At 41.4% G+C, this 23,414-nt stretch overlaps 1 protein-coding gene across 1 annotated transcript in view; it reads right to left on the minus strand.

Annotated features, from left to right (window-relative positions):
- The window catches only part of ADCY10 (adenylate cyclase 10), a 90,576-nt gene that overhangs the window by 61,449 nt on the left and 5,713 nt on the right, over positions 1-23,414 (minus strand). The window contains exons 6-13 of the mRNA XM_024116686.3: positions 21,349-21,445; positions 17,797-17,885; positions 14,575-14,766; positions 12,017-12,135; positions 10,915-10,991; positions 8,654-8,843; positions 5,417-5,472; positions 1,234-1,387 (exon numbers count right to left, since the gene is read on the minus strand). Coding sequence (XP_023972454.1) covers positions 1,234-1,387; positions 5,417-5,472; positions 8,654-8,843; positions 10,915-10,991; positions 12,017-12,135; positions 14,575-14,766; positions 17,797-17,885; positions 21,349-21,445 — 974 coding nt within the window. The remainder of the gene's footprint in view (positions 1-1,233; positions 1,388-5,416; positions 5,473-8,653; positions 8,844-10,914; positions 10,992-12,016; positions 12,136-14,574; positions 14,767-17,796; positions 17,886-21,348; positions 21,446-23,414) is intronic.

The raw sequence follows: 23,414 nt of genomic DNA on the forward strand, positions 1-23,414 counted from the left end.
CAGATATTATTCATCTTCAAGGCTTTGCAACTTGTTATGGATTGATTTATGCACCCCTCCCCCCCACCAATTCATATGCTGAAGTCTTAGCCCTCAGAATGTGACCTTATTTGGGAATAGGGTCATTGCAGATGTAACTAGGTAAGTTAAGATGAGGCCATACTGGAATAGGGTGGGCCCCTAATCCAATATGACTGTCTCTTTATAGGAAGGGGAAATTTGGGGGATTCCCTGGTGGTCCAGTGGTTAGCACTCGGTGCTTTCACTGGTGTGGCCCAGGTTCAATCCCTGGTTGGGGAGCTAAGATCCTGCAAGCCAGGCAGTGGGAAAAAAAAAAAGAAGAGGGAAATTTTGGGACACAGCACACATGGAGAACATCATGTGAAGATGGAGGCAGAGACGGGGTGATGCTTCTACAAGCCAATGAACACCAATGACTGCCAGCAAGCCACCAGAAGCTAGGAAAGAGGCACAGAACAGATTGTCCCTCACAGTTGATGGAAGGAACCAACTTTACAACACCTGGATCTTGGACTTCTACCCTCCTGTACACTGAGACAATATACTTCTGTTGCTTAAGCCACCTAGCTTGTGGTGCTTTGTCATGGTAGCTCTAGCAAACTAATACAGCACTTAGTTCCTGGAACATAGTAGGTACTCAGTAAGTGATGGAATAAATGAGTGTCTTCTGGTTATTTTGAATTATCCCCTCAGCAATGTTAAAGATATTTTAAAACTAGTCTTTCTCAGCCTGACATTAAAAAAGAGTAGAAACACAGCTAAAAATAAGATTAATAAGAATTTTCCCCTTAAAGCCTTTAGGTTAGATGGTGAAGGGATGTGAGACACCATTACCATTGTCTTGGTCATCATCACTGTTATTGAATACCATACCATCCACCTCCATGAGATGGGTTGTCCCAAAGAGACATTTATACCAGTTGTTCTCAAACTGTGCATCAGGAAACTTAAAAATATCAATGTCCAAGCCCGTCCTGGCATTAAATCAGGATCTCCAGGGGTCAGCCCATCTTTTATTTTCTCAGTTCGATAGGTTTATCATTAATTACTTATCTAGCACAAGGGGCATGACACCCAATAATAACTGATAGATTGTGGATAGTTTACATAAGGCAACTTATATAAAGGAGAGGAACACTGAAACAAATGAAACTCTTAAGGATGTCAGGATTCTCTGGATTCACAAAAAAATGGTCACTGCAAGACACTCACCTGTGGTTCCCACCTTGGGCCAGGTACTCAATTTCCACTAGTATCTGGCTTTTCCCATATCCCGATAATCCTTCGTACATCAGGACTCGGCTGCAGTTAGATATCAAAAATTCCTTCATAGTACACATGAAGTATTTGATCTCCTTATCGCGTCCTGTTATTTTCATTTTTTAAAAAGGGAGCAAACCCAATCAACATAAAATAGTCTAGAAACATAAAAAAGCACATAGTGATACAGCTTCTAAGAATACCCTTGGAATTTCCATGGCATTGTTCATGGAGTTTCTTGAGGTCCTGTGCACTTTAAAATTTTAAAAAATCTTTCTCTAGAACTTTCCAGTTAACAGTGTGGTTTTACAGTTTTGTTTTGTTTTGGTTTGGTTTGGTTTTTTTTGATTCCCACAAGCTGTGAGGGAAAGGATTCTTATAATGCTCATTATGATGTCCGTTTAATTTTAGTGTAGAAAACTGAGATTTGCTTAAATTATACAACCAGGAATTAAACCAGGGCTATCTGACCCTAATGCCTGTTTTCTTTTCCTTTTTCTGTAACACACTAGAAGTAACTATAGATTATTACATTAGGAAATCAACTTATTAAAGTTAGGGTTCCCATGTTGAACAATATGGATAAAAATTTTTTATTTCCGATTCTGTGAAGGAAACTTGCTCCTTGTAAATGAGAAATTATACTTATCTCAGGGCTACTAAAAGTATTAACAGTGATAAAAAAAATTCAATTTGCTTTAAAAAAAACTCATATATAGATTAATTCTATCATAAGAACAACCTAAATTCTTAGTAAAAATAAATTATAGGTTTTTTTCCTTATTATAAAACTAATGCATGCTCACTGTAGAAAATATAGAAAACTTAAAAAAGGAAAAGAAGAAAATAAAAGTCATCTTGGGTTACAACCCTATCGCTCTTATTTTTCTTATGTGTTTTTAAATATGTGTAACAGGATGCCCTGACTGAAATCTGAAACTCAGCCTACAGTCTTTGAAACCTGGGTGGACAGGAAGGAGTTGGCAGAACGGTAATTTCTGTCAAAAGAGCTGGAGACCAAATCAGGGTTGACTCTTCCTTCTTTGCTGGACAGATCACTGTGGAGGGCCCATTCTGTTATCCATTGATAGAGTAAATACATACCTAGGTGTTAGCTAAAGTCTATTGAAAACCAAGACCACTACTCTAAGTTTAGATGTTTTATACAAAGAAGCTGAGTGTTTATTTGGAAATGTAAATTTCTGGGTAAGATTTAGTGAGAATTATTCTGCAGACCATATTGCTTCTTTTAGGTGAAACATTTCCTTTCTGAAAACGCATTTGAATTTCAATTTTGTGAGATGTGTAGTATTGTTCTTTGGTCTAAAGTTTACACAGGAACTTAGAAGATAAGGCCCAGAAGACTGCAGAGCAGAAACTTCTAGCTGTTTTATGTTCTATTTGTATAGAACACATACAGGTAGGAACTTACTGATTGTCTTTTTAGGTGGATTCTAAAATGAGGTTAACTCAACTTGCCTTGAAGTATGCATACCTTGTTTCTATTTGAACAGGGCCCTAATATCTGAGACTGTTGTACACATTTTTGACCCTAAAAGAACACTTTTTGTTCATTTTAGTTTTGTTATCAGTTAGCATATACAATTTCATTTACAGGCACTCTTGTAAAAGAAGGGTATTTCCCATACTCCTAACCTCTGACAGTCTGTTTTTGGTTATAGCTTTAAGGAATGATATGTGGGCCTGATCTTTACCTTATACTGGTGAAATCAGGGCAAAAAGGCAAGTAGAGAGAATTCCCTGGCAGTCCAGTGGTTAGGACTCTGCGCTTTCAATGCTGAGGGCCTGGGTTCAATCCCTGTTCAGGGAACTAAGGTCTCACAAGCCGCTCAGCAGCAGCCGAAAAACAAAACAAAACACACACACAGAAAACAAACGAACAAACAAAGGCAACTAGACCAGACTGAGAAATATATGCATATTGTAGCAATGTATTCTACTATGTCTGTCATATTGAGTCCTCAATTTTGTAGAAAGGGGGTTAGGACTTCCATTTACCGTCAATCATTATCACAACAAGCATATCCTAGGATGAAAAAAAAGTCAGGCCTCGGAGGAGGGTGAGAGTGCGCATTCCTTCTCCTTTCTAGCCTTCAAGAGTTTGGGGATCTGGACTTATAAGAAGTGATGTGCTTGCAGACTCTGAAAACTACCTGAATGCACTGAAAGTTAGGCATTGCTGCTGGCTCAAGTGCTCTTTGAAGTTCTGGAAATGTTGCCTTCTTTCATGCTCTGCTGACATCAAGATTCTGTCCTAATATTCCCCCAAGGTGTGGGACAGAGCCTCTTCTCAATTGCCCTAACACAGTTATGACCGAGATTTAATTTATAATGATACTTTTAGGGATGTTCAAGTCTAACAGAAGGAAATTACAAGTGTTACTTGAAATGGCTGCCTTCAGAATCCACAGGCCAATCTTCATGTGGATCTCTTCTCTACCTCATTTTATGTCTACTTCCCTGTATTGTCTTGAGTTAGCTTTCTTATGACAGGGTCTCTCTCACCAAGACTCACAAAAACATCACTGCCAGATGGATCATAGCTCTAAATGTAAAAGGTAAAACAAAATTTCTGGAAGAGAATCTAGAAAAATATCTTCATGACTTTTGGGTGAGGAAAGATTTCTCAAACAGTATACAAAAGCACTAATTATAAAGAAAAAGATTGATAAATTGGATTTCATTAAAATCAAAAATTGTGTTCATTAAATACATCACTAATAGAGTAAAAAGGCAAGCACAGGGCTTCCCTGGTGGCGCAGTGGTTGAGAGTCCGCCTGCCGATGCAGGGGACACGGGTTCGTGCCCCGGTCCGGGAGGATCCCACATGCCGCGGAGCGGCTGGGCCCGTGAGCCATGGCCGCTGAGCCTGCGCGTCCGGAGCCTGTGCTCCGCAACGGGAGAGGCCACAGCAGTGAGAGGCCCGCGTACTGCAAAAAAAAAAAAAAAAAAATGGCAAGCACAGAATGGGAAAAGTTACACACAGTAAAAACAAATGGACCCATTTTCAGAATATATAAATAATTCCAACAGATCTATAAAAAAAAATACAATCCAGTTGAAAAATAGACAAAAGATTTGTACAGACACTTTATAAAAGATAATTTCCAAATGGCCAATAAATATTTGGAAAAGGCGCTCAACCACATCAGGGAAATACAGATGGAAACCATGGTGAGATACCACTATAAACCCAACAGAATTATTAAAATTATAAAGACTAAGAAAACTATCTACCAAAATTGTACCCTTTGCCCCAACAGTATCACTCCTATATATATACTCAACAGCAGAAATGCATACATATGTTCACCATAAGACTTGTACAAAGATCTTTATGGCAGTATTATTCATAAGAACCCAAACTGGAAACAACTCAGATGTTGTACAAAAGCAGAATGAATACACTGCTATATATTTATAAAAGGGAATATAGTCATCCCTCTGTATCCACAGGAGATTGGTTCCAGGACCCCCGGGGATATCAAAATCTGTGGATGCTCAAGTCCCTTATATAAAATGGTGTAGTATTTGCATATAACCTAAACACATCCTCCTGTATACTTTATAACTCATCTCTAGGTTGATTATAATAGCAAATACAATGTAAATGCTATGTAAATAGTTGCCGGTGTGCAGCAAATTCAAGTTTTGCTTTTGGGAATTTTCTGGAATTAAAAAAAACATTTTTATTTTTGATTTGTGGTTGTTTGAATCCATGGATGCACACCCTGCAGATACAGAGGGCCAACAGTACTACACAGCAATGAAAATGGATGAATTATAGCTACATCCAACAATATGGATGAATTTCATAACGTAATGTTGATTAAAAGAAGGCTTACGTAATTACTCAATATATGATTTCATTCATATAAATTTTAAGAACAGGCCTAAGTAATTTAGGGTGTTAGAAATCTTTGGGTAAAGGGAGAGGGATAAAGCATGTGAGGGTTTCCAGAGTACTGTTATTTTTCTATTTCTTGGCCTGGATGGTGATTATACATTCATTTTGTGATAATTCATTAAGCTGAAGACTTATCATTGGTGTACTTTTCTGTATGTTTTGTTATAGTTCAATAAAGACGTTTAAAAATCAAGGCTCAGTACCTACCTAGCAAAGGGTAACCCTCATTTCTGTTGCAGATGAGGTATGCCATCCCAAACATGCTGAAGAGAAGAAAAGAAAAGATGTTAGCATCAAAACAGGGAACTACTGAGATCCAGAGGGACTAGTTCTTAGTTCCCCGAAAGCCTCCTTTTCAGTCTCTAACAGGAATCTATCCCCTGTCATCAAGGGGTCTATCAAGGGGTGCAGATGCCAAGAGGAAGGGAAAGGAGAAGTTCTTACCTGGTAATAGAGTCTCCAAACAACTTATGTAGCTGCCTTTACCACAGCACCTGGTACGTTGTTCAAAAAATGCTTGTTGAGTCTGCATTGGTAGAACTGACCCTTTTCTAGGGAAACCAGACACTCAGTATGGGACCCAATACAGTTAGATGTGTTATATTGTCTCACAGCATGGAAAGATTCTACCAATTGCTCAAACAATGATAGTTCACCTTTGTGGAACACATGCTATGTGCCTGGCAGTTTCAAGTGCTGTACATGTATCATTTTCTTTACTCCTGACAAAAACCTTATTAAGAAGGTATTATTATTATTATTATGTCCATTTTACAAATGAGAAAATTGAGGTACAGAGAATTTAACTTGAACAATATCCCATGGCTAGTGGTGACAGAGGATAGTGACAGAGTCAGTATCTAAAACTAGGCCAGGGGCATATGTTTGCCCCCTGCATAATATCATCTCTTGAAGGGGCCTTTTTAGACAAATGGCTCATTCCCTTGTTTATACTATCATACTACCTTGTTATGCCTCTGTTATAGCACATACCAAAGTTTCCTAGGTAATATACACCTAATTTTGTGTATGTTGTCTTCCTCATTAGATTTCAGGACAGGAACCAGGCCCTGTTCATATTTGTATGTGTATTTCTATAGTCTCTTATTTGCAGAGATAGTATAGAGAAACCATAAAGAGGGCAGGCTTTGGGATCAGATAGTCCTGGTAGTTTCAGAAACAGTAGGTAGTTTCTGTGGTAGACTGACTGCATTAATGGCGCCACATCTTCATCCCTACTTGTATCTATGCCCTTTGCTATGTACTGTACCTTTGCAGTGTCCTCCCACTCTGGGCTCAGACTTGTGAATGTTTTGGCCAATGGGATGTTAGCAAACATGACATAGAGGCTTGAAAAATGCTTGCTCTCTCTTGATCTTCTGATATTGCCATGACTACATGCCAATATAAGATGAGACACATAGAGTCAAACTGTCCCAGTTATGTCAGCCAAAATTCCCCGTTATCCCACCTGAGGTCATCCTGGATCAGCCAACAACCTGTTGAACCCCAGGCATGTGAACAAGCCTAGGCAAGATCATCCAAATCCGCCAAGATCAGTTGAACCCCACATATTCATGAGATAAGTAAAAATTTACTGTTGTATACAACTGAGGTTTTGTGGTTGACTATAATGCAGCATTATTGTGGCATTTTGAACCTTGGCTCAACTGTTTACTAGATTTATGACTATGGACAAGTCATTTAACATCTCAGAGTCTCAGTTTTTAAATTTATAAAATAGAGTTAATATTAGTTTGTTTCTACCTCATATAGTTGATATTGAGGTAAAGTGCCTAATATTTAATAAGGGCTCACAAAAATTATTATTCACTCATTTATTTGAACAGCATTTTATTGATGATCTACACATGCCAAGAACAGTGCTGAGCCCTGGGAATACAAAGATGAATAATAAAGACTTCTTGAACCAATTATAGCCCCGATTCTGTTATCTGACCCTTTAAGACCTAGATTCTAGCTTGCTAGTATAAAGAATAATACCTTTTCACTTTCCATCCACCAAGCACTACCATATAGAGCTTTCCATGCTGTTCATTCATTTATTCATCATTACTGATGCCTACCAAGCACTGGGGATATAAGAATGAACAAGAAATAATCACTGTCCTCAAAAAGTTCCCAGTGTAGTAGGTGAAAAGGCACATCGAGTCTGTGATTGTGATGAGTGTAATGAATGTTCTCATGTGCTATAGAGTTACACAGAGGAGGAAACAGCTAAACTGTCTGAGCTGGGGCTGGGTAGCTTCCAAAGGCAGCTTCAGAGATGAGGAGATCCTTGAGCTGGATTTCAAAAACTGACTGTGTTAGCATATGGTATTTGTTTTTCTCTTTCTGACTTACTTCACTCTGTATGATAGACTCTAGGTCCATCCACCTCACTACAAATTTCATATGGAATCTAAAAAAAAAAAAGAAAATGGTTCTGATGAACCTAGAGGCAGGACAGGGATAAAGACGCAGACGTAGAGAATGGACTTGAAGACATGGGGTGTGGGGAGGGTAGGCTGGGATGAAGTGAGAGAGTAGCATTGACATATTTACATTTGGTAGTGTATCTACCAAATGTAAAATAGATAGCTACTGGGAAGCAGCCACATAGCACAGGGAGATCAGCTCGGTGCTTTGTGACCACCTAGAGGGGTGGGATAGGGAGAGTGGGAGGGAGATGCAAGAGGGAGGGGGATATGGGGATATATGTATACATATAGCTGATTCACTATGTTATACAGCAGAAACTAACACACCATTTTAAAGCAATTATACTCCAATAAAGATGTTTAAAAAAAAAACAACTGACTGTGGTTTTCCTAGGGGACTGGGGATGGAATGAGTGAAAGGGAAGATGATCCCCTTAGAATGCCCTCTGGCCCCCCACCCAGAGGAAAGGGCACAGGAGGAGATGAGGTAGGAAAGGCAGGTGGTTACTTTGTATGTCATTGCAAGGAATTTGAAAATTATCATGAAAATGATTGGAAGATACTGAGGGGTTTTAAGCCCCAATGTGAGAGCAAGTTGGGCTTTGAGGGAATGTATTTCACTAAACACTTAGAGGTGGAGCAATCCCTGTCAATGCCTGGACACACAGTTGACGTGATCAATAGTTAATGGTTGGTGATTGGGTCCATCTGGGTCCAAATAGAAACTCGAATGAGGGGATTCTCTGTTCTCTTTACACAACCTTTGAAGAATTACCCTCATAGTCTCAGAACTGGGGGTAGAATGGGATCTTCCACCATGCTATACTATCAGCAGGATAGAGGAAGATGAAGGAATTTGAAATCTGGGCCTTGGTCTGGGAAGGAAGAGATTTTAATTTCATGAGCTGGCTTTGAATCTGAAATGGGTGACCTGTCGTTTTGCTATCATAATTGTCCTACTTCTTTACTAAAAAGTACTGCAAGAGCAATGCCCCACACTCACACTTTCTCATTAAGGCCCAAACACTGATACACTGGTCCAGAATCTGCAACACCTTTCATGACTTTCTTTGGAAGCTCTTTAAAAAAGTAGGCTGGTAGGTTGCTGCCATTGTAGGTGACGGAGTCACAGGTCACGATTCCTGGGTAGTACATCATCATCCTGGCAGCTATGTTGACTTTTTGACCAATGACTATAATAGGAAGGAGAGAGAAAGGCAAAGAGCTGGGAAAAAACAGCCATTGAACTGAGTGTAATCTGAGGCGTACTGTCCCCAAACGGCACTGTTACCCTTTACTCCCTTTGCCTCTTATGGATGACACAGCAATCTCACTTTCAACTACCCAGATTCAGCCAATGGCTATTTTAGAATATATAGGGAGTTAACGCATCTGGCCACCTGGGAGGCTAAGGGGATGATCTGCTCAAGGATAGCAGGACCCTGAATATGGAGACGATTCTGTTAAGTGTGATGGTGGACAGGGCCTGAGGGCCCTCAGATGAGGTAAACTCGATCTTCTGCTGCAAGAGAGATAAGCACAAGCTTGGGCCTGGAACAGTGATCTCCAATTGCGTCTGCATGTTCCTGTGTATGAGCCTTCATTTAATTTTTTAAGGGTGAGTAAATGGGGCTGGAAGGAGGGTGTGTGTAGGATTGGTTTAGGGGATATTGTAAGAGGTAATACACTGTAGTGCACAGAGTCTGAAACCAGGTTATGCAGGTTTGGATCTCAGCTCTACCTCTAACTACTGTATATAAATTACTTGGGCAAAATACTTGAACTCTTCCATGCCTCAGTTTTCTAATCTGTAAAATGGGGTTGATAATAGTACCTCTCTCAGAGGGTAGTTTATGAAGATTAATGAGTTAATACACATAAAGAACTTCGAGAAGTGCTGGGCTGCTAGTAAGCCCTCAGTTAATAATACTACTAATTAGGTATTAAATGTTGCACTTTGACATAAACTTGAATATTCCTGATTAAGATATTCATTTTTTAGGCTTCCCTGGTGGTGCAGTGGTTGAGAGTCCGCCTGCCGATGCAGGGAACACGGGTTCGTGCCCCGGTCCGGGAAGATCCCACATGCCGCGGAGCGACTGGGCCCATGAGCCACGGCCGCTGAGTCTGCGCATCCGCAGCCTGTGCTCCGCAACGGGAGAGGCCACAACAGTGAGAGGCCCGCGTACCGCAAAAAAAAAAAAAAAAAAAAAAAAAAAAAATTCATTTTTTAAAAACAGTTTAGTATGGGGAAATTTGACAATGCAATAAAGCATGGTATCATGAATCTATATACCCATCACCCAGTCCCCAAAACCATTAACCCGTGGCCAATCCCGCTCCATCCCCATTAGCATCCACTCTCCCCCCTGTATTATTTTGAAGAAAATCTCAGACGGCGTATCATTTCAGACATAACTATTTCAGTTTTATATGTATTCAGTATTTTAGATGTATTATTTCTGAACATTTAAAACCGTAATAGGATTGAAAAGGAAAAAGCAGTGAAATCTTGAGATAACACCTACTTACTATATCCTTTTGAGATTAGTACTATTTATCAGTAATGCCAATATTCATAATTTTTAAGAAGCAGTCCTGGGGCTTCTCTGGTGGCACAGTGGTTAAGAATCCGCCTGCCGATTCAGGGGACAGGGTTTCGAGCCCTGGTCCAGGAAGATCCCACATGCCACGGAGCAACTAAGCCCGTGCTCCACAACTACTGAGCCTGCGCTCTAGAGCCTGCGAGCCAGAGTTACTGAGTCTGCGCACCTAGAGCCCATGCGCAGCAACAAGAGAAGCCACTGCAATGAGAAGCCCACGTCTGCAACGAAGAGTAGCCCCCGCTTGCCGCAACTAGAGAAAGCCCGTGCGCAGCAACGAAGACCCAAAGCAGCCAAAAGTAAATAATTAAAAAAAAAAAAGAAGCAGTCCTAACCTATCCCAGGAATTAAGAGGAGGAACTGTTTAATGTGAACAGAAAATTAACATAAAGGCCCATCGTCCCACGAGGTTATGGCCCCCCATGTCTCCCCTCCAATGACTGCATATTTCTTATACTCAATCATAGCCCCAGAAATGCATATTTGCAATCATTGAGCTGTCAAGGGGCAAAGCTATATGGCTTGGTTCCATCTGGAAGACTGTAAACTTTCTGAACGCAGGGCCCACGTCTCACTTATTTTTGTCTTTCCTCCCACCAAGCCCAGTGGCAAGGCACAGTGTTTGCTGAAAGGAAGATGGAGATAAGTTAGCCCAGCACACCTGTGTACTCGTGCCTCACAGAGTGTCCAACGATTCCGCAGAAGACAATCCCGCTGGCCACGCCGATGGAAACAGTGCTGGCTCCGGGCAGAAAGAGAGTTGTGAGGAAAGAGACAAAGACAATGAGCACAGAGAAGGCAAGGAGGGTGGGGACAAGGTGATGAATGGGATGGGGGAGGGGTGGGAAAGGATTTTCAAGAAATAACTCTCTTCCCTTTGTAGTTAGGTTAGGGCAATTGTACATGGCCTGGAGATGTAAAGGAGGGGCAGTTTGTGACAGAGAACTAAGTTCTTAGAAGTGATAACTCAGTTCACTTTTTTCCTATTTTTAAGTATTCATCTGAGCTATTTTTCTGGAAAATAAGCTCATCACCCCAAATGGACTTTCAATATAGAATGACTTTGAGTAAACAATTTTAACTATCTTTTGTGATTGCTGGAAAGAACAAGGTCATTGTTTTGAAAGGAAGTAACTCAGTGTGTGGCACCGAAAGCTAACTTTGCTAATGCATACAGATGACTAGAGGCTGAGAAGGTGGAATATTTAGGGCAAGGGGTGGTACCTGTTTAGAGTAGACCAGAGTGGGCTGCAAGTAGGGTCACTGGGGTGCTCAGTCTGGGGGAGCCTGAGGGCCCTGGGCTCTTGGACAGCCGGGGTTGAGGATGGTAAACATTATCTTGACAGTTTTACTCAGTGGATCATCTTGAGGCCAGATCAATACATAAATTTCCAACCCAAGGACTTACTTTATCTCCTAGTTATTAAAAATCAACTCAGGTCTCCATCATAGTTGGGAGTGCGACCTCTACCAGAAAGTAAGCCAGAGTAGAGAAAGACAACTCAGTTAGACTCTCTCTGGTACATTTGGACTTTTTAGGAGTATCCTTTCTCCACCTGGCCTTGACCATTCCCCGTCTGACTGCGTCAGGGCTGGGTTTGCTCACCCTACCTGTACATTAGGTGAGTAATGAATGCAGACATAAGGGCACCCAGGCAAAGACAGCCTTCTCCTGCCTTCCTCTTCCCTGACACTTGTCCTATCTCCCCATATCCTACAACAGGGTCAGGGACCAGATGGAATCAGGGTCTGGAAACACTCACTGGATCTTGTGGATGTGAGAGCAGAAGTCAAATATATCCACAGCACTTTCCAAGGCATGAGTGACCTCATCAGGTGCCTTTTCCCCAGGAAAACCAAAGACACAGAGGAAGGAGCAGCCCTGTGAGGGAGAGAATCAGCAAACACAGCTGGTGGACAGTCAGCTTTAAACTGGACCAGCTAGAAGGCCCAGTGGAGGTTGGGCAGCAATTTTCACTCTCTGAAACAAATTTCATCATGATTTCACTCACACCCATTTTATTTTTAGCAGACTTCATGTAACTTCTAGTGCCTCATCAACAGTAGGGCTTGAGCCTGAGCGGAGCTTATTTTTGCTCCAGAGATAGTGGGTTGTACTGAGCTATTTGTGTGCACCCTCCTCTACTCTCTCCCGTGGCCAAGGTCTTGGGCTGCAAGGTACTAAGTTTAAGGCCAAGAAGCAGCACAGAGCAAAAGGTACCAGCTCTGGAATCAGAAAATCTGTGTTCTCAGGCCACTTCCCAAGTGTAGAAACTTGGACAAGTCAATTACACTCTATGAACTTCAGTTTATGAATCTGAAAATGGGTATAACCTAGACTTGCTGAGGTTGGTTTGGCTACTGAAAATATTATTATATATACATATTCACACATATATACACATATACCTTATAAACTCTAAAGTTCTTTTCAGATATTGTTATTATTCATTTTTCTTAAGGATAAAGGCTTAAGCTGGGAGTGGTTTTTCTCCCAAAAAGTTAACTCTTTCAGCAGAGAGTAAACTCTAAAACTTGGCACTTTTACTACCAGTCCCTTAAAAAATGATCTCAGACACTGTTTTCTGTAAGAAAAGGGCACAATGCATAAAGCCCAATGAGTTAAAAATTTGAGTCTATGTATGTTATATCCTGATAAAATGCAAAAGAACAGTAAAATGCCTCAATTTCTTCAACCCTCTCCGAAAAGAAGCTGACCAAGAATCAAATCCTAATTGGCGCTGGGTTCTGTTGTGATGTGTGAGGGGAGCCCTGAATCCAGGTCTGTGAAGAGACTAGAGGGCAGCCCCTTTGGGGCCACTGGTGGGTCTGCTTTGCCTGGAAATTCTGCCTAGTGTCTTGGGAAGGTCTCACGCTGGCAGTGAGACTAGCATCTCCCATCTGCTGAGTGCTGACGTGAACTAGACATTGCAACAAGCGTTTCACACACATATTTTTTAAAACTTCCAACAATCATTTGAGGCAAATACTATCTCCATTTAAATAATATCCCTATTTTTACTCAGGAACAAACCAAGTCTCAGAGAAGTTCAATGACTTGCTAAGGTCACACAGCTGGGAATTGTTGGAGCCAGGAACTGTCTCTCCAGGAACTGTCTGGAGTGTCTGTTAGACACCGAAGACTGTTCTCTTAGGTTCTATGCTCTTTTCTGATGATACTCATAAATGAATATGGAAGAAAGTACTAGAGCACACTGTGCTGGAGGACCCCACTCCCTCAGAAGCGCAGAGTTTATTTTTCCTACGAAGAATTTGTTCTGGGCTTCCCTGGTGGCGCAGTGGTTGAGAGTCCGCCTGCTGATGCAGGGGACGCGTGTTCGTGCCCCAGTCTGGGAAGATCCCACATGCCGCGGAGCGGCTGGGCCCGTGAGCCATGGCCGCTGAGCCTGTGCGTCCGGAGCCTGTGCTCCGCAACAGGAGAGGCCACAACAGTGAGAGGCCCGTATACCAAAAAAAAAAAAAAGAATTTGTTCTTTCTGCCTGGTTCTGGGACAATGTGTGTGAGTTACCCATCTTTGCAGCCCTAGCTTTCAGTGGCTATGAAATGCTCAATAAGTGCTTACTGAATTAGTGAATGAATGAGTGTGGGGCAGTAATTGAGTGCCCTGCTCTTAAGATACAGAAACACCTGAGATGGGGAGTCAATTCTCATGAGCACTTCTGTGATAATTTATCACATCATTTTTCTCTGAATTGAATAAGAGCAGATTGAAAACACTGAGCGCTAGATGTGACACCCACCACCCACCCACCCCAACTGATTAAGAAACTGAAAGGGGAACTGGAAGTGTACATATGGCAGGTGGAGATTATCGGAAATTACTTTTGGGGTATGACGGTTACTAGAAACCTGACCTAAAATCTCTGGGAGATGGATTATACCCTGGGTTGCAGATATACGTATGTATAGTGAAAGCTAGTTGAACACAGTGGTTAAGAGCACAGACGAAGAAGGCACATTACCTGGGTTTGAATCCCAGTCCACCATTTAATCTCATCTTGTCTCAGTATCCTCATCTCTACCTAAACCTCCTCATCTGTAAATTGGGGACAATAAGAACAGTACCTACCTCTTAGAGTAGTCACGAGGAGAAATGAGTAAAATATGTAAAGTGTGCAGAACAATGCCTGGCACATAATGAGTGTCATATCCACCATGTAAGTTGTAATTATAACTATGAATAAAGACTGATAGTTCTAGGTTAAAGGTGTCTATTCCCTCCCTCTCCCCCATGTCCATAGACATGAATGCTAACCTTAAATTATTGGTAGTTTCCCACACCTTTAGTGGGAAATGTACCTTGTCAAACATGAAGACTTTGTTGATTTGGCCTCGGAAGACCCTCAGGACAGAATTAATGTGCACGCAGGCATCCTGGATGGCTGAGCCTATGACTTCTGCTTTGTCTTGGTCCTTAAACATCAGGTTCACAAACACGATAGTCACTGGGCGAAGCTCAGACAAATAACCCCGAAGCTTTTTGTCATCAATCTGCAATTTAGAGGGAAGCTTTCCTTAACATGTGTCTTTGGCAGTGCATCTTTCCTCCCAATATCACCCCTACACCCAAAATTATCACTGGGCTAGAACTAGCCTTTTGAGATTCTCTAGGGAAGCTGAAGTTATCAAAGTTGGGAGGTACAACACAGAAGAGGCAACCTAAAGTAAAAAAGATGGAAATGGAATGGCCTATCAAAATCTCTTCCAATGGGATCCTACACACCTGCTCATTTTTGGCCAGACACCACTCCCTTCCCCAACTGCTAGCTCCCTCATGCCAATATGAGCCATCACAATAAAAAAAAGACTGCTGTTCTTTTGGCTCCCTTACAATGTAGGAATAAGAATAGCATGCTATGTAATTCAACCTTATATTTTCATGGTAAGGTACCTTCCAGAATATTTTCCTATTCTATCCTAATTTATCCTCAAATGAAATAAAATCAGCATTATTATGCCCATTTTACTAATTAGATAACTGAGAGATGGAGAAATAACATAATTTTCCCAAGTCACATGGGGAAACAGTAGCAAACAAAAATGCAAATCTACAGACTTCTAGTCCAACATTCCATTTATAACATTTGCCTGCCTCTTGGGGTGGTATATTTCATTCAGCTCCCATCTTTTCTCTAAGTCTATCCACAACAGGCACAGGGAAAGGAAAGGAGGGTGTTCCCAAATTATCCCTGCCTATATCATCAGCCCTGAATTTTGTTAAATGAACTGCATAGCAAACCAATGGGGGAGAATCACTGCATTTTTTTCTCCCCCAAATAGCACAAAAGTGTCAAATTCTCCATTGGCTATATGAAACACATCTTCTGGATGAAAGAGGAAATTGTGTATAGGGAATCTTGCAGCCAATTGTGTATAGGGAATCTTGCAGGCTGAGACAGTCCTGGTTTCATGTAATTTGAGACTTTTCATAAAAGATAATTTAATAATTTCTAACTCACCAATATGATAATTTTCTGAGTTTTCAAATGAATTTCTTAAATAAGTATCAATAATTAATATTAAATACATAATTTTAAATATGTTAAATAAAAAAATTAATTAAATAATTAAAAATTTATTCTATCAGGCCATGTGTTCTGAGTTTTGGTTTGGAAAATGCAACCACATCTCTGTTTTTTTTTTTTAAACATATCTTTCTATTATATGCCTACAACTCTCATTTGTTTTGTTTTACCTTGAATTTTTAGGGGTGCTTTTAATTTTTTTAATTATTATTATTTTTAAAATTATTTTATTTATTTATTTTTGGCTGCATTGGGTTTTCATTGTTGTGCTTGGGCTTTCTCTAGTTGCGGCAAGGGCTACTCTTTGCTGCAGTGCGTGGATTTCTCATTGTGGTGGCTTCTCTTTGCTGCAGAGCACAGGCTCTAGGTGTCCGGGCTTCAGTAGTTGTAGCACGCACGCTCAGTAGTTGTGGCTCACGGGCTCTAGAGCGCAGGTTCAGTAGTTATGGCACACAGGCTTAGTTGCTCCGCGGCATGTGGGATCTTGCCGGACCAGGGATCGAACCCGTGTCCCCTGCATCAGCAGGTGGATTCCTAACCACTGCGCCACCAGGGAGGTCCCCACATCTCTGTTCTTGAAGTGCAGGGACAGGCCTTGGTAAAGCTGTAAAAGGTTTCTCTTTTGCCTCCTTTCATCCCCCTTAGCTGTTATATCTTCAGCTGGTGTTCATCATTCTTACCCACAATTTTCACAGTGACTCACGGAGTCTCACATATCCCATTCCTGTAGACCTTGCTCTCAGCTGGTAACAGCTGAAGAAGCATAATGTGTTATATCTCTTAGAGGGAGGGAGGGGAAGAGGGGTTGGCTCTCTTGAGCTTCAAAAACCTTGAAGAGTCGAACAATTGCAGCCACCAAAGGCAGTGTTTCTAAATTGAGCAGAATGTGGAGGGGTGCATTCTGATAGCTCTTCAGCCCACACTGTGAAGGCAGCTGCCCACTGATCAGGCTTGTCCTACAAAGATTTCCTCTAGGGCACAACTGCATTTTAATGGGATTAAGAATTAAAACAGCCATATATTAGAGGCAGTGTATAGCCTGTGCAAAAAATGTAGGGTTCAGAGAGAACAGGGTTCAAATCCTAGCCACATTTCCTACTTTACAACCTCAGGAAAGTTCATGGCATCCTCTGGGTCTCAGTTTTCTCACATATAAGGGATAAAGATATCTGCCAAGGATTGTGAAGAATAAATATATGAAAGGGTAGAGAGACTTCCCTGGTGGTGCAGTGGATAGGACTCTGAGCTCCCAATGCAGGGGGCCTGGGTTCAATCCCTGGTCAGGGAATTAGATCCCACGTGCATGCTGCAACTAAGAGTTCGCATGCCATAACTAAGCAGCCCGCCTGCCACAACTAAGACCCGGTGCAACCAAAAAAATAAATATTAAAAAAAAAAAGGTGAACCACTTGGCTATAAATGTAGTTCAGATATATGTAGGCTATAAAAAAAAAGAAAGAAAGAAAGAGTAGAGTGTCTGGCATATGGTGAGTGCTCAGAAACAGTTACAATTTGCACAGATTAATGCATTTGAGAGAACCTAGATCTAAGCAAATGCAAAGGGAAAACTCTGGGGGCTGGAGGTAGTTCTGAGAGTTCTAATTATCTGCATTAACTTTCAAAGCTTAAGATCCAATTCAAGTGACTTAAGAGAAACAGTATCACTCACTTGATGTCTTTCTGCTATGTGGCCTATAGAAAGGGTAACCATATGTTCTTATATGCTTGGGACAGTTTCAGTTTGCCCAGTTGTGTAAGGCAACACAGTCCTAGTTTACGCCTGTTGTCACAGTGTAATTATGAATAATGCCCCTTTAACTCTTAAAAGTATCCTGATGTGAACAATAAACTTTTCAGTCACCTAGGAATGGAGAATGTCAGCCCCACCTCTTTTTACTTCCATGAAACATTTTACAAGCTACTGATTTTCTTGATCTTAACAGTTGTCCAAGATCCCTGACACACCAAAAGCCAATAAATTAAAATATGAAAATACCTGTTTCAATATGCTTTCCATCACATACTTTTGTAGGGACAACTCCAGTTCAGGATCGGACTCCAGCATGCAAGCAAGCCTCAGGAGGTCTATGAGGCAGAAGGAGGGGCAGGCTCAGAAGGGGAAGCTTGGCTCTGCAGTGCTAGAGAGAGGCACCTCCCAGTCCCCATTCCCTTGGGCAGTGGTCTTCACTGTTCAGTCAGGAACACTCTGGGCTACCTAGTGGGCAAATAGGGTCAAGGGAAATCCAATGAGAAGTTCTCAGAAGTTGCGGGTTTCCCAAAATTCAGTTGCGTGTAGCTCAAAACCCTGTTCTAATTGTCATCACGCTTCAGAACTTAAGGAGACTTTCACCTCCATATTTGGCCTAAAAGTCTTGCCACAGGTGATTGGAGGACAATGGTGACAGAATGTAGGGGATGACAGAGTTGAAAGAGCAGCAAAAGTGAGATTCAGGACACTGGCTTCTGATCTCAGGTTGGATACCAACTCACTGTGTGACTCTGGACAAGTCGCTTCACTGCCCTGGTTGACTCCTACTTCCTTGTCCCGGGGAAAAAAAGCACTGGGGTTTCATTATCTCTATGGTTCTTGTTACTGTAATGGTTGATAGTTCCATACTCTAAAATAGACTGATAGGAGGTGGTAAGATTGAGCTTGACGAAATCAAAAATTGAGGGAGAAAGAAAGGATGATAGGCTTTTAGCAGGGAATAAAATAATGATAATGTGAAAAAAAATAATTGAAAAATAACAACGAGTCTGAAAGGGATACAAATTAAGAAGAAAATTTAATTTTAAAGTCTTTATGGAATATATTCAAAACCTAGTCTATTTAAAGGACCATGCTAGGCACTGTGTGGGGAAAAAAAGTCATTAGGAAACTTGGACTTTTTCCTGGAGGCACTGACTTATGGACATTCAAGTATGATATTTTTAGAAAATTTAAATAGAAAAAAGGTCAAATGGGCTAAAAGATTATAAAGACCAGAGAGATTCAGAGGAAGCAGGGGCCTAGACGAACTGGTTTAATCTGAAAAGGGTTCAAAGGAGAACTAGGAATTTTACTCAATCTTGAATGACTTACAGCTTTTTACTAGAAGGATTGAGGAGGGCATTCCTAGCAGAGGGAACCAAGTTGGTTAAAGTCAAGAATGAGCACAGTATGTTACTCTAGCCTTCCTGGAGCCCCATGTGAATATTGGAGATTAACAAGAAATGACATTAAATAGACTGTGGAAAAAGGCAAAGAGCTCAAGAAGAGAGCAGGAGTTGTAAACGTCTAGACCATTATGGTGGCAGTGGTTATGGAGACAAAACTTATAAAGAATTTGGCTGGTTTTCGTTTCTGGTACCTGAGAGTAACTTCTAAATCTTTGGGATTTCCCAGTTAATAGGATTGTCTCTGTTATTCACTGTGGGCCCTTTGGACCACACCTGAATTTATGCTAATGAGATGATTCAGGATAGGGGTCTATCTGGAAAGACCAAGCACGTGATAAGAGGGTTGGGGCTTTGAGCCAGGTGATTAGAGCCTGACCTCCAGGACTTCTGAGGAGGGAATGGGGACTGGAGATTTAGTTCAATTGCTAGGCCAATGATTCAATCAACATGCCTACTTAATTAAACACCAATAAAATCTCTGAACCCCAAAAGCTTGGGTGAGCTTCCCTGGTTGGTAATCATACCTTGATGAGCAGGGAGAGTGATGTGTCCTGAGGATACAGAAGCTCCATGTTTGGGACTCTCCCAGACCTCACCCTATGTGTCTAGAGATAAATACAACACTGGTCTTCATTTGTATCCTTTACAATAAAGCCATAATTATAAGCATAGCACTTTCCTGAGTTCTGTGAGTTATAGTGAATATTGAACTATAGTGAATTATTTATTAAACCTGAGAGCATTGTGGGAACCCTTGGATCTGTAGCCAATTGGTTAGAAGTGCAGGTGGCCTGGTGATCTCAGAGCTTGCAGCTGGTGTCTGAAATAAGGAGAGTCTTACGGAGAACTCCACCTATCTGTGCTAACTCCAGGTAGTTAGCACCAGAATTGCATTGCAGTATTGCAGTGACCAAAATAAGGCCAGAAGAAGCTCTTTATTGAAGGCATCATTAAGATCTAGGAGTTGGGATGGGATACAACTCAAGGAGTGTCACCAGACTTTTTCCATCTTTGGAGCTTTTGGGTTCTTGGCCTTTCCTGGTCAATTTTCTTGCAGTTCCCCTCAGTGTCCCTCCCACCCCATTACCTACAGCAGTTTTGTAAAATTACAGTCTACTACTTGTGATGTTCAAAATATTCAAGACCTACACGTAAATAATGAGAAAGAAAAACGATTCAAAGATGTTTCTGAAGTTTCTCGTTTGGATGAAGAAACGGTTTTTAGGGAAAGATAAGTAGCATAGAATTTAGACAATGTTGAAATAAATTTCTAGGCCCAAGATGGAGCTGTTCCCTGCCCAGGGTGCCATGTCAGCAAACCAAGACTTAGATAACATTTGTTTCCCTGTAAATGCTCCTCTTAACCAGAAATGCAATAATCTAGTCAGCCAATCCCCAAATGCCAAGCCAACTCTGGGCCTTCTCACCCCAAACAAGACTAACTATATGACCCCAGCCAATCAGATATTTTTTGTTTGTCTCTTCCTTTATTCTTTACCCTATAAAAGCTTCTTGCCCTCCGCACCATTTTGCAGAAGACTGTCTACTTCATGAAGTGTTAAAGTTTGTTTTGTATCACCTAAATTGTCCTACTTTCCTCACCCTAGTCCCAGCCCTGTGGAGTCATGGGGAAATCCAGCATAGATGAATGGTTTCACAAAAGGTGAATAGAGAAGACCAGACAGTCAAGGACAGAGCCCTGAAATCATCAACATTTAAGGAATAGAAAGGGCACTGAAAATGGGTAGTTTGAGGGGTAAAAGCAAAACTAGGAAAGAATATTCTTGAAAGCAAGGAAAGAGGAGAAGGTAGTATCCAGAAAAAGAGAGTAATCTAAAGCCAAGCACCTAGTATGAGGCCTGAAGAGAGGTCAGCTGGTTTGGTAAGGTGATGGTTATTAGTGACCTTGACATAAACAGTCTCAGTAGACAGGAGAAATGGACAGAAGCTAGATGTCAGGGGCTCAAGACTGACAAGTAGGTGAACACACGACCCCTCACCTCCGAGGTGCATGTAATCAATGCTTAGTAGGTGAATAAATAAATGAGAGGACAGAAGAAGAGGCAGAGACATATACATTACTATTCTGAGAAGTTTGGTGGTGAATGTTAGAAGGGAAAAGTAGGGTTCATAGAAGTTTTATTTTTTTCTTTTATCATGGAGAAGACTTGCAAATGTTTGGACGATGAGGGAAGGAGTCATTGCCAAGGGAGAGGTAGAGGACCCGAAGAAGGTTGTGGGGAATGGGAAGGAGGTCCCTTTTGTGTGCTGCTGGGACTGGGAGCTGTACTGAGGAGGCCAATCACTTGTAATGGAGCCCCTGGCATTGGTATAAGACCCTACTGACCAATTGTAGAGGCAAAGGCTTTTGTCTATAGAGGGTACTTACTTTTGTGGTCACTAGAAGGATAATAATCCATGAAAGCCATACACTTTGTGAAAAATTCTTCAAAGTTAAAAGAAGGGGGTGGTTTTAAGAAATTAACCTAAATTGAAAAAAAAAAAAGAGAAGTTTTTGGTTATTCTGAGGGCTGTCTGGTCCTTTGAATGTAATTTCTCAACAGAAAGGGCAGGGTGTATGCTTTTGAATATCCAGGACATGATAAACAGAGACTAGCATACTTAAACAATGAAGAGCTTTATTTGCATGTGACTACATTAAAAATATCTCCGATTGGTCATTAAAATCTCAATCTTTGGTGTATACACAGAGGGCCATTCCAAGGGGCTGACCTGTATACTTTTCCGGTCTTAGAACTTTCTTCTTCTTTTTCTTATTCTTTTATAATATTTTAATTCAAATAAAGCCTGGTTAAACTGTACATCATTTCTTTCTTACAAGCGTAAAAAGACAAAGGGTGCTAATGCCCCAAAAGGTATCAGGAACAGCACCGGTAATAAGATTCATATCAAACCATGAACCCCAAGATATGATACATGGAGAATGGCACAACCTCATTTCTGTGACATTCTTGCCCCACCAAATGGATAACCTTAGTCCAATAATGAGAAACTATCAGGCAAAACCAGACAGAGGGACATACACTAAAATAACTGATTAATGCTCTTCTTACATGTCAAGGTCATAAAAGACAAGGAAAAACTAAAAAACTCTTTTAGAGATTGCAGGAGGCTAGGTAAAAATAACAAAATGTGGTGTGAGATCACAGATAGAATCCTGGAACACTCCACTGAGGACTTTAGTGGGAAAACAGGTGAAATCCAAATAAGGCCTTTAATTAGTGAGTAGTATTGCACCAATGTTAATTTTCAGGTTTTGACTATTGCACTCTGGTTATGAAGAATGCTAACATTTGGGGAAGCTGGGTAAGGGATATATGGAAACACTCGTATTATTTTTGAACTTTCTGTGAGTTTAAAATTAATTTAAAAATTAAAAACAATTTTTAAAGGTATAAGGAATGATTGAAGAAGATGGGGAATGGGGGGCATTGCTATCACCCAGCTAGGTCATGCAGCTGGGATGTGTACTACCGAGAGAGTGAGTGGGGGAGGGCTGTGAGGTTTGTAGACTGATGCATACCTAGTACATTGTGTGTGTGGGGGTGAGGGGGCTCTCATCTTTGCCTGCAATTCCATGTGTTCACCATCTTTTCTTTCCATCTGCCAAGTAGTCTCATTCTTGGTTCATCTAGCAGCACAGCTCTGCCCCCTTTCTCTAATTGGCTATATCCTAAGGACAGTTCTGCTTATAGTTGGTCTTCAACTTAACTACAGTGCTTTCTACTAGGCAGGGCCACAGGAAAAGTCTCTTCTTTCACTAATCTTTGCTGCCCCTGCTCACCTCCAATCCTCACCCTCGGTGATTCCTCACCCTGAGTTAGGAGAGTGTTGAGTAGAGAACCTGAAGGCCAATGGCAGCCGTCAAACCTACAACCCTATGCTCCTAGGGAATAGCCAGGAGACTCTTTCTTTCATTAAGCAATGGCACTAGTCCCCCCAAAGGCCTCCATACCCAAATTCCACATCCTTAGTTATCACGGAGAAGCCTGATCATTTCCTCTTGAACTCACCAGCCTTGGTTCCTCCCAGAGGAGGTGTTCTGGACCAATACTTTACTTATTTATTTATTTATTTGGCTGTGTTGGGTCCTCGTTGTTGCGTGCAGGCTTTCCTCTAGTTGCAAGGAGCGGGGGCTACTCTTCATTGTGGTGCGCGGGCTTCTCATTGCAGTGGCTTCTCTTGTTGCGGAGCACAGGCTCTAGGCGCCCGGGCTTCAGTAGTTGTGGCATGCAGGCTCAGTAGTTGTGGCTTACGGGCTTAGCTGCTCTGTGGCATGTGGGATCTTCCCGGACAAGGGCTCGAACCCATGTCCCCTTCATTGGCAGGCGGATTCTTAACCAATGTGCCACCAGGGAAGTCCCTGGACCAATACTTTTTAATCTAACCCAGATGGACCCCATCCAAGTCTCCAGCCTGGAAGCTTCATGGAAC

This window comes from Physeter macrocephalus, chromosome 4, assembly GCF_002837175.3.
Source record: "Physeter macrocephalus isolate SW-GA chromosome 4, ASM283717v5, whole genome shotgun sequence".
Taxonomy (NCBI): domain Eukaryota; kingdom Metazoa; phylum Chordata; class Mammalia; order Artiodactyla; family Physeteridae; genus Physeter; species Physeter macrocephalus.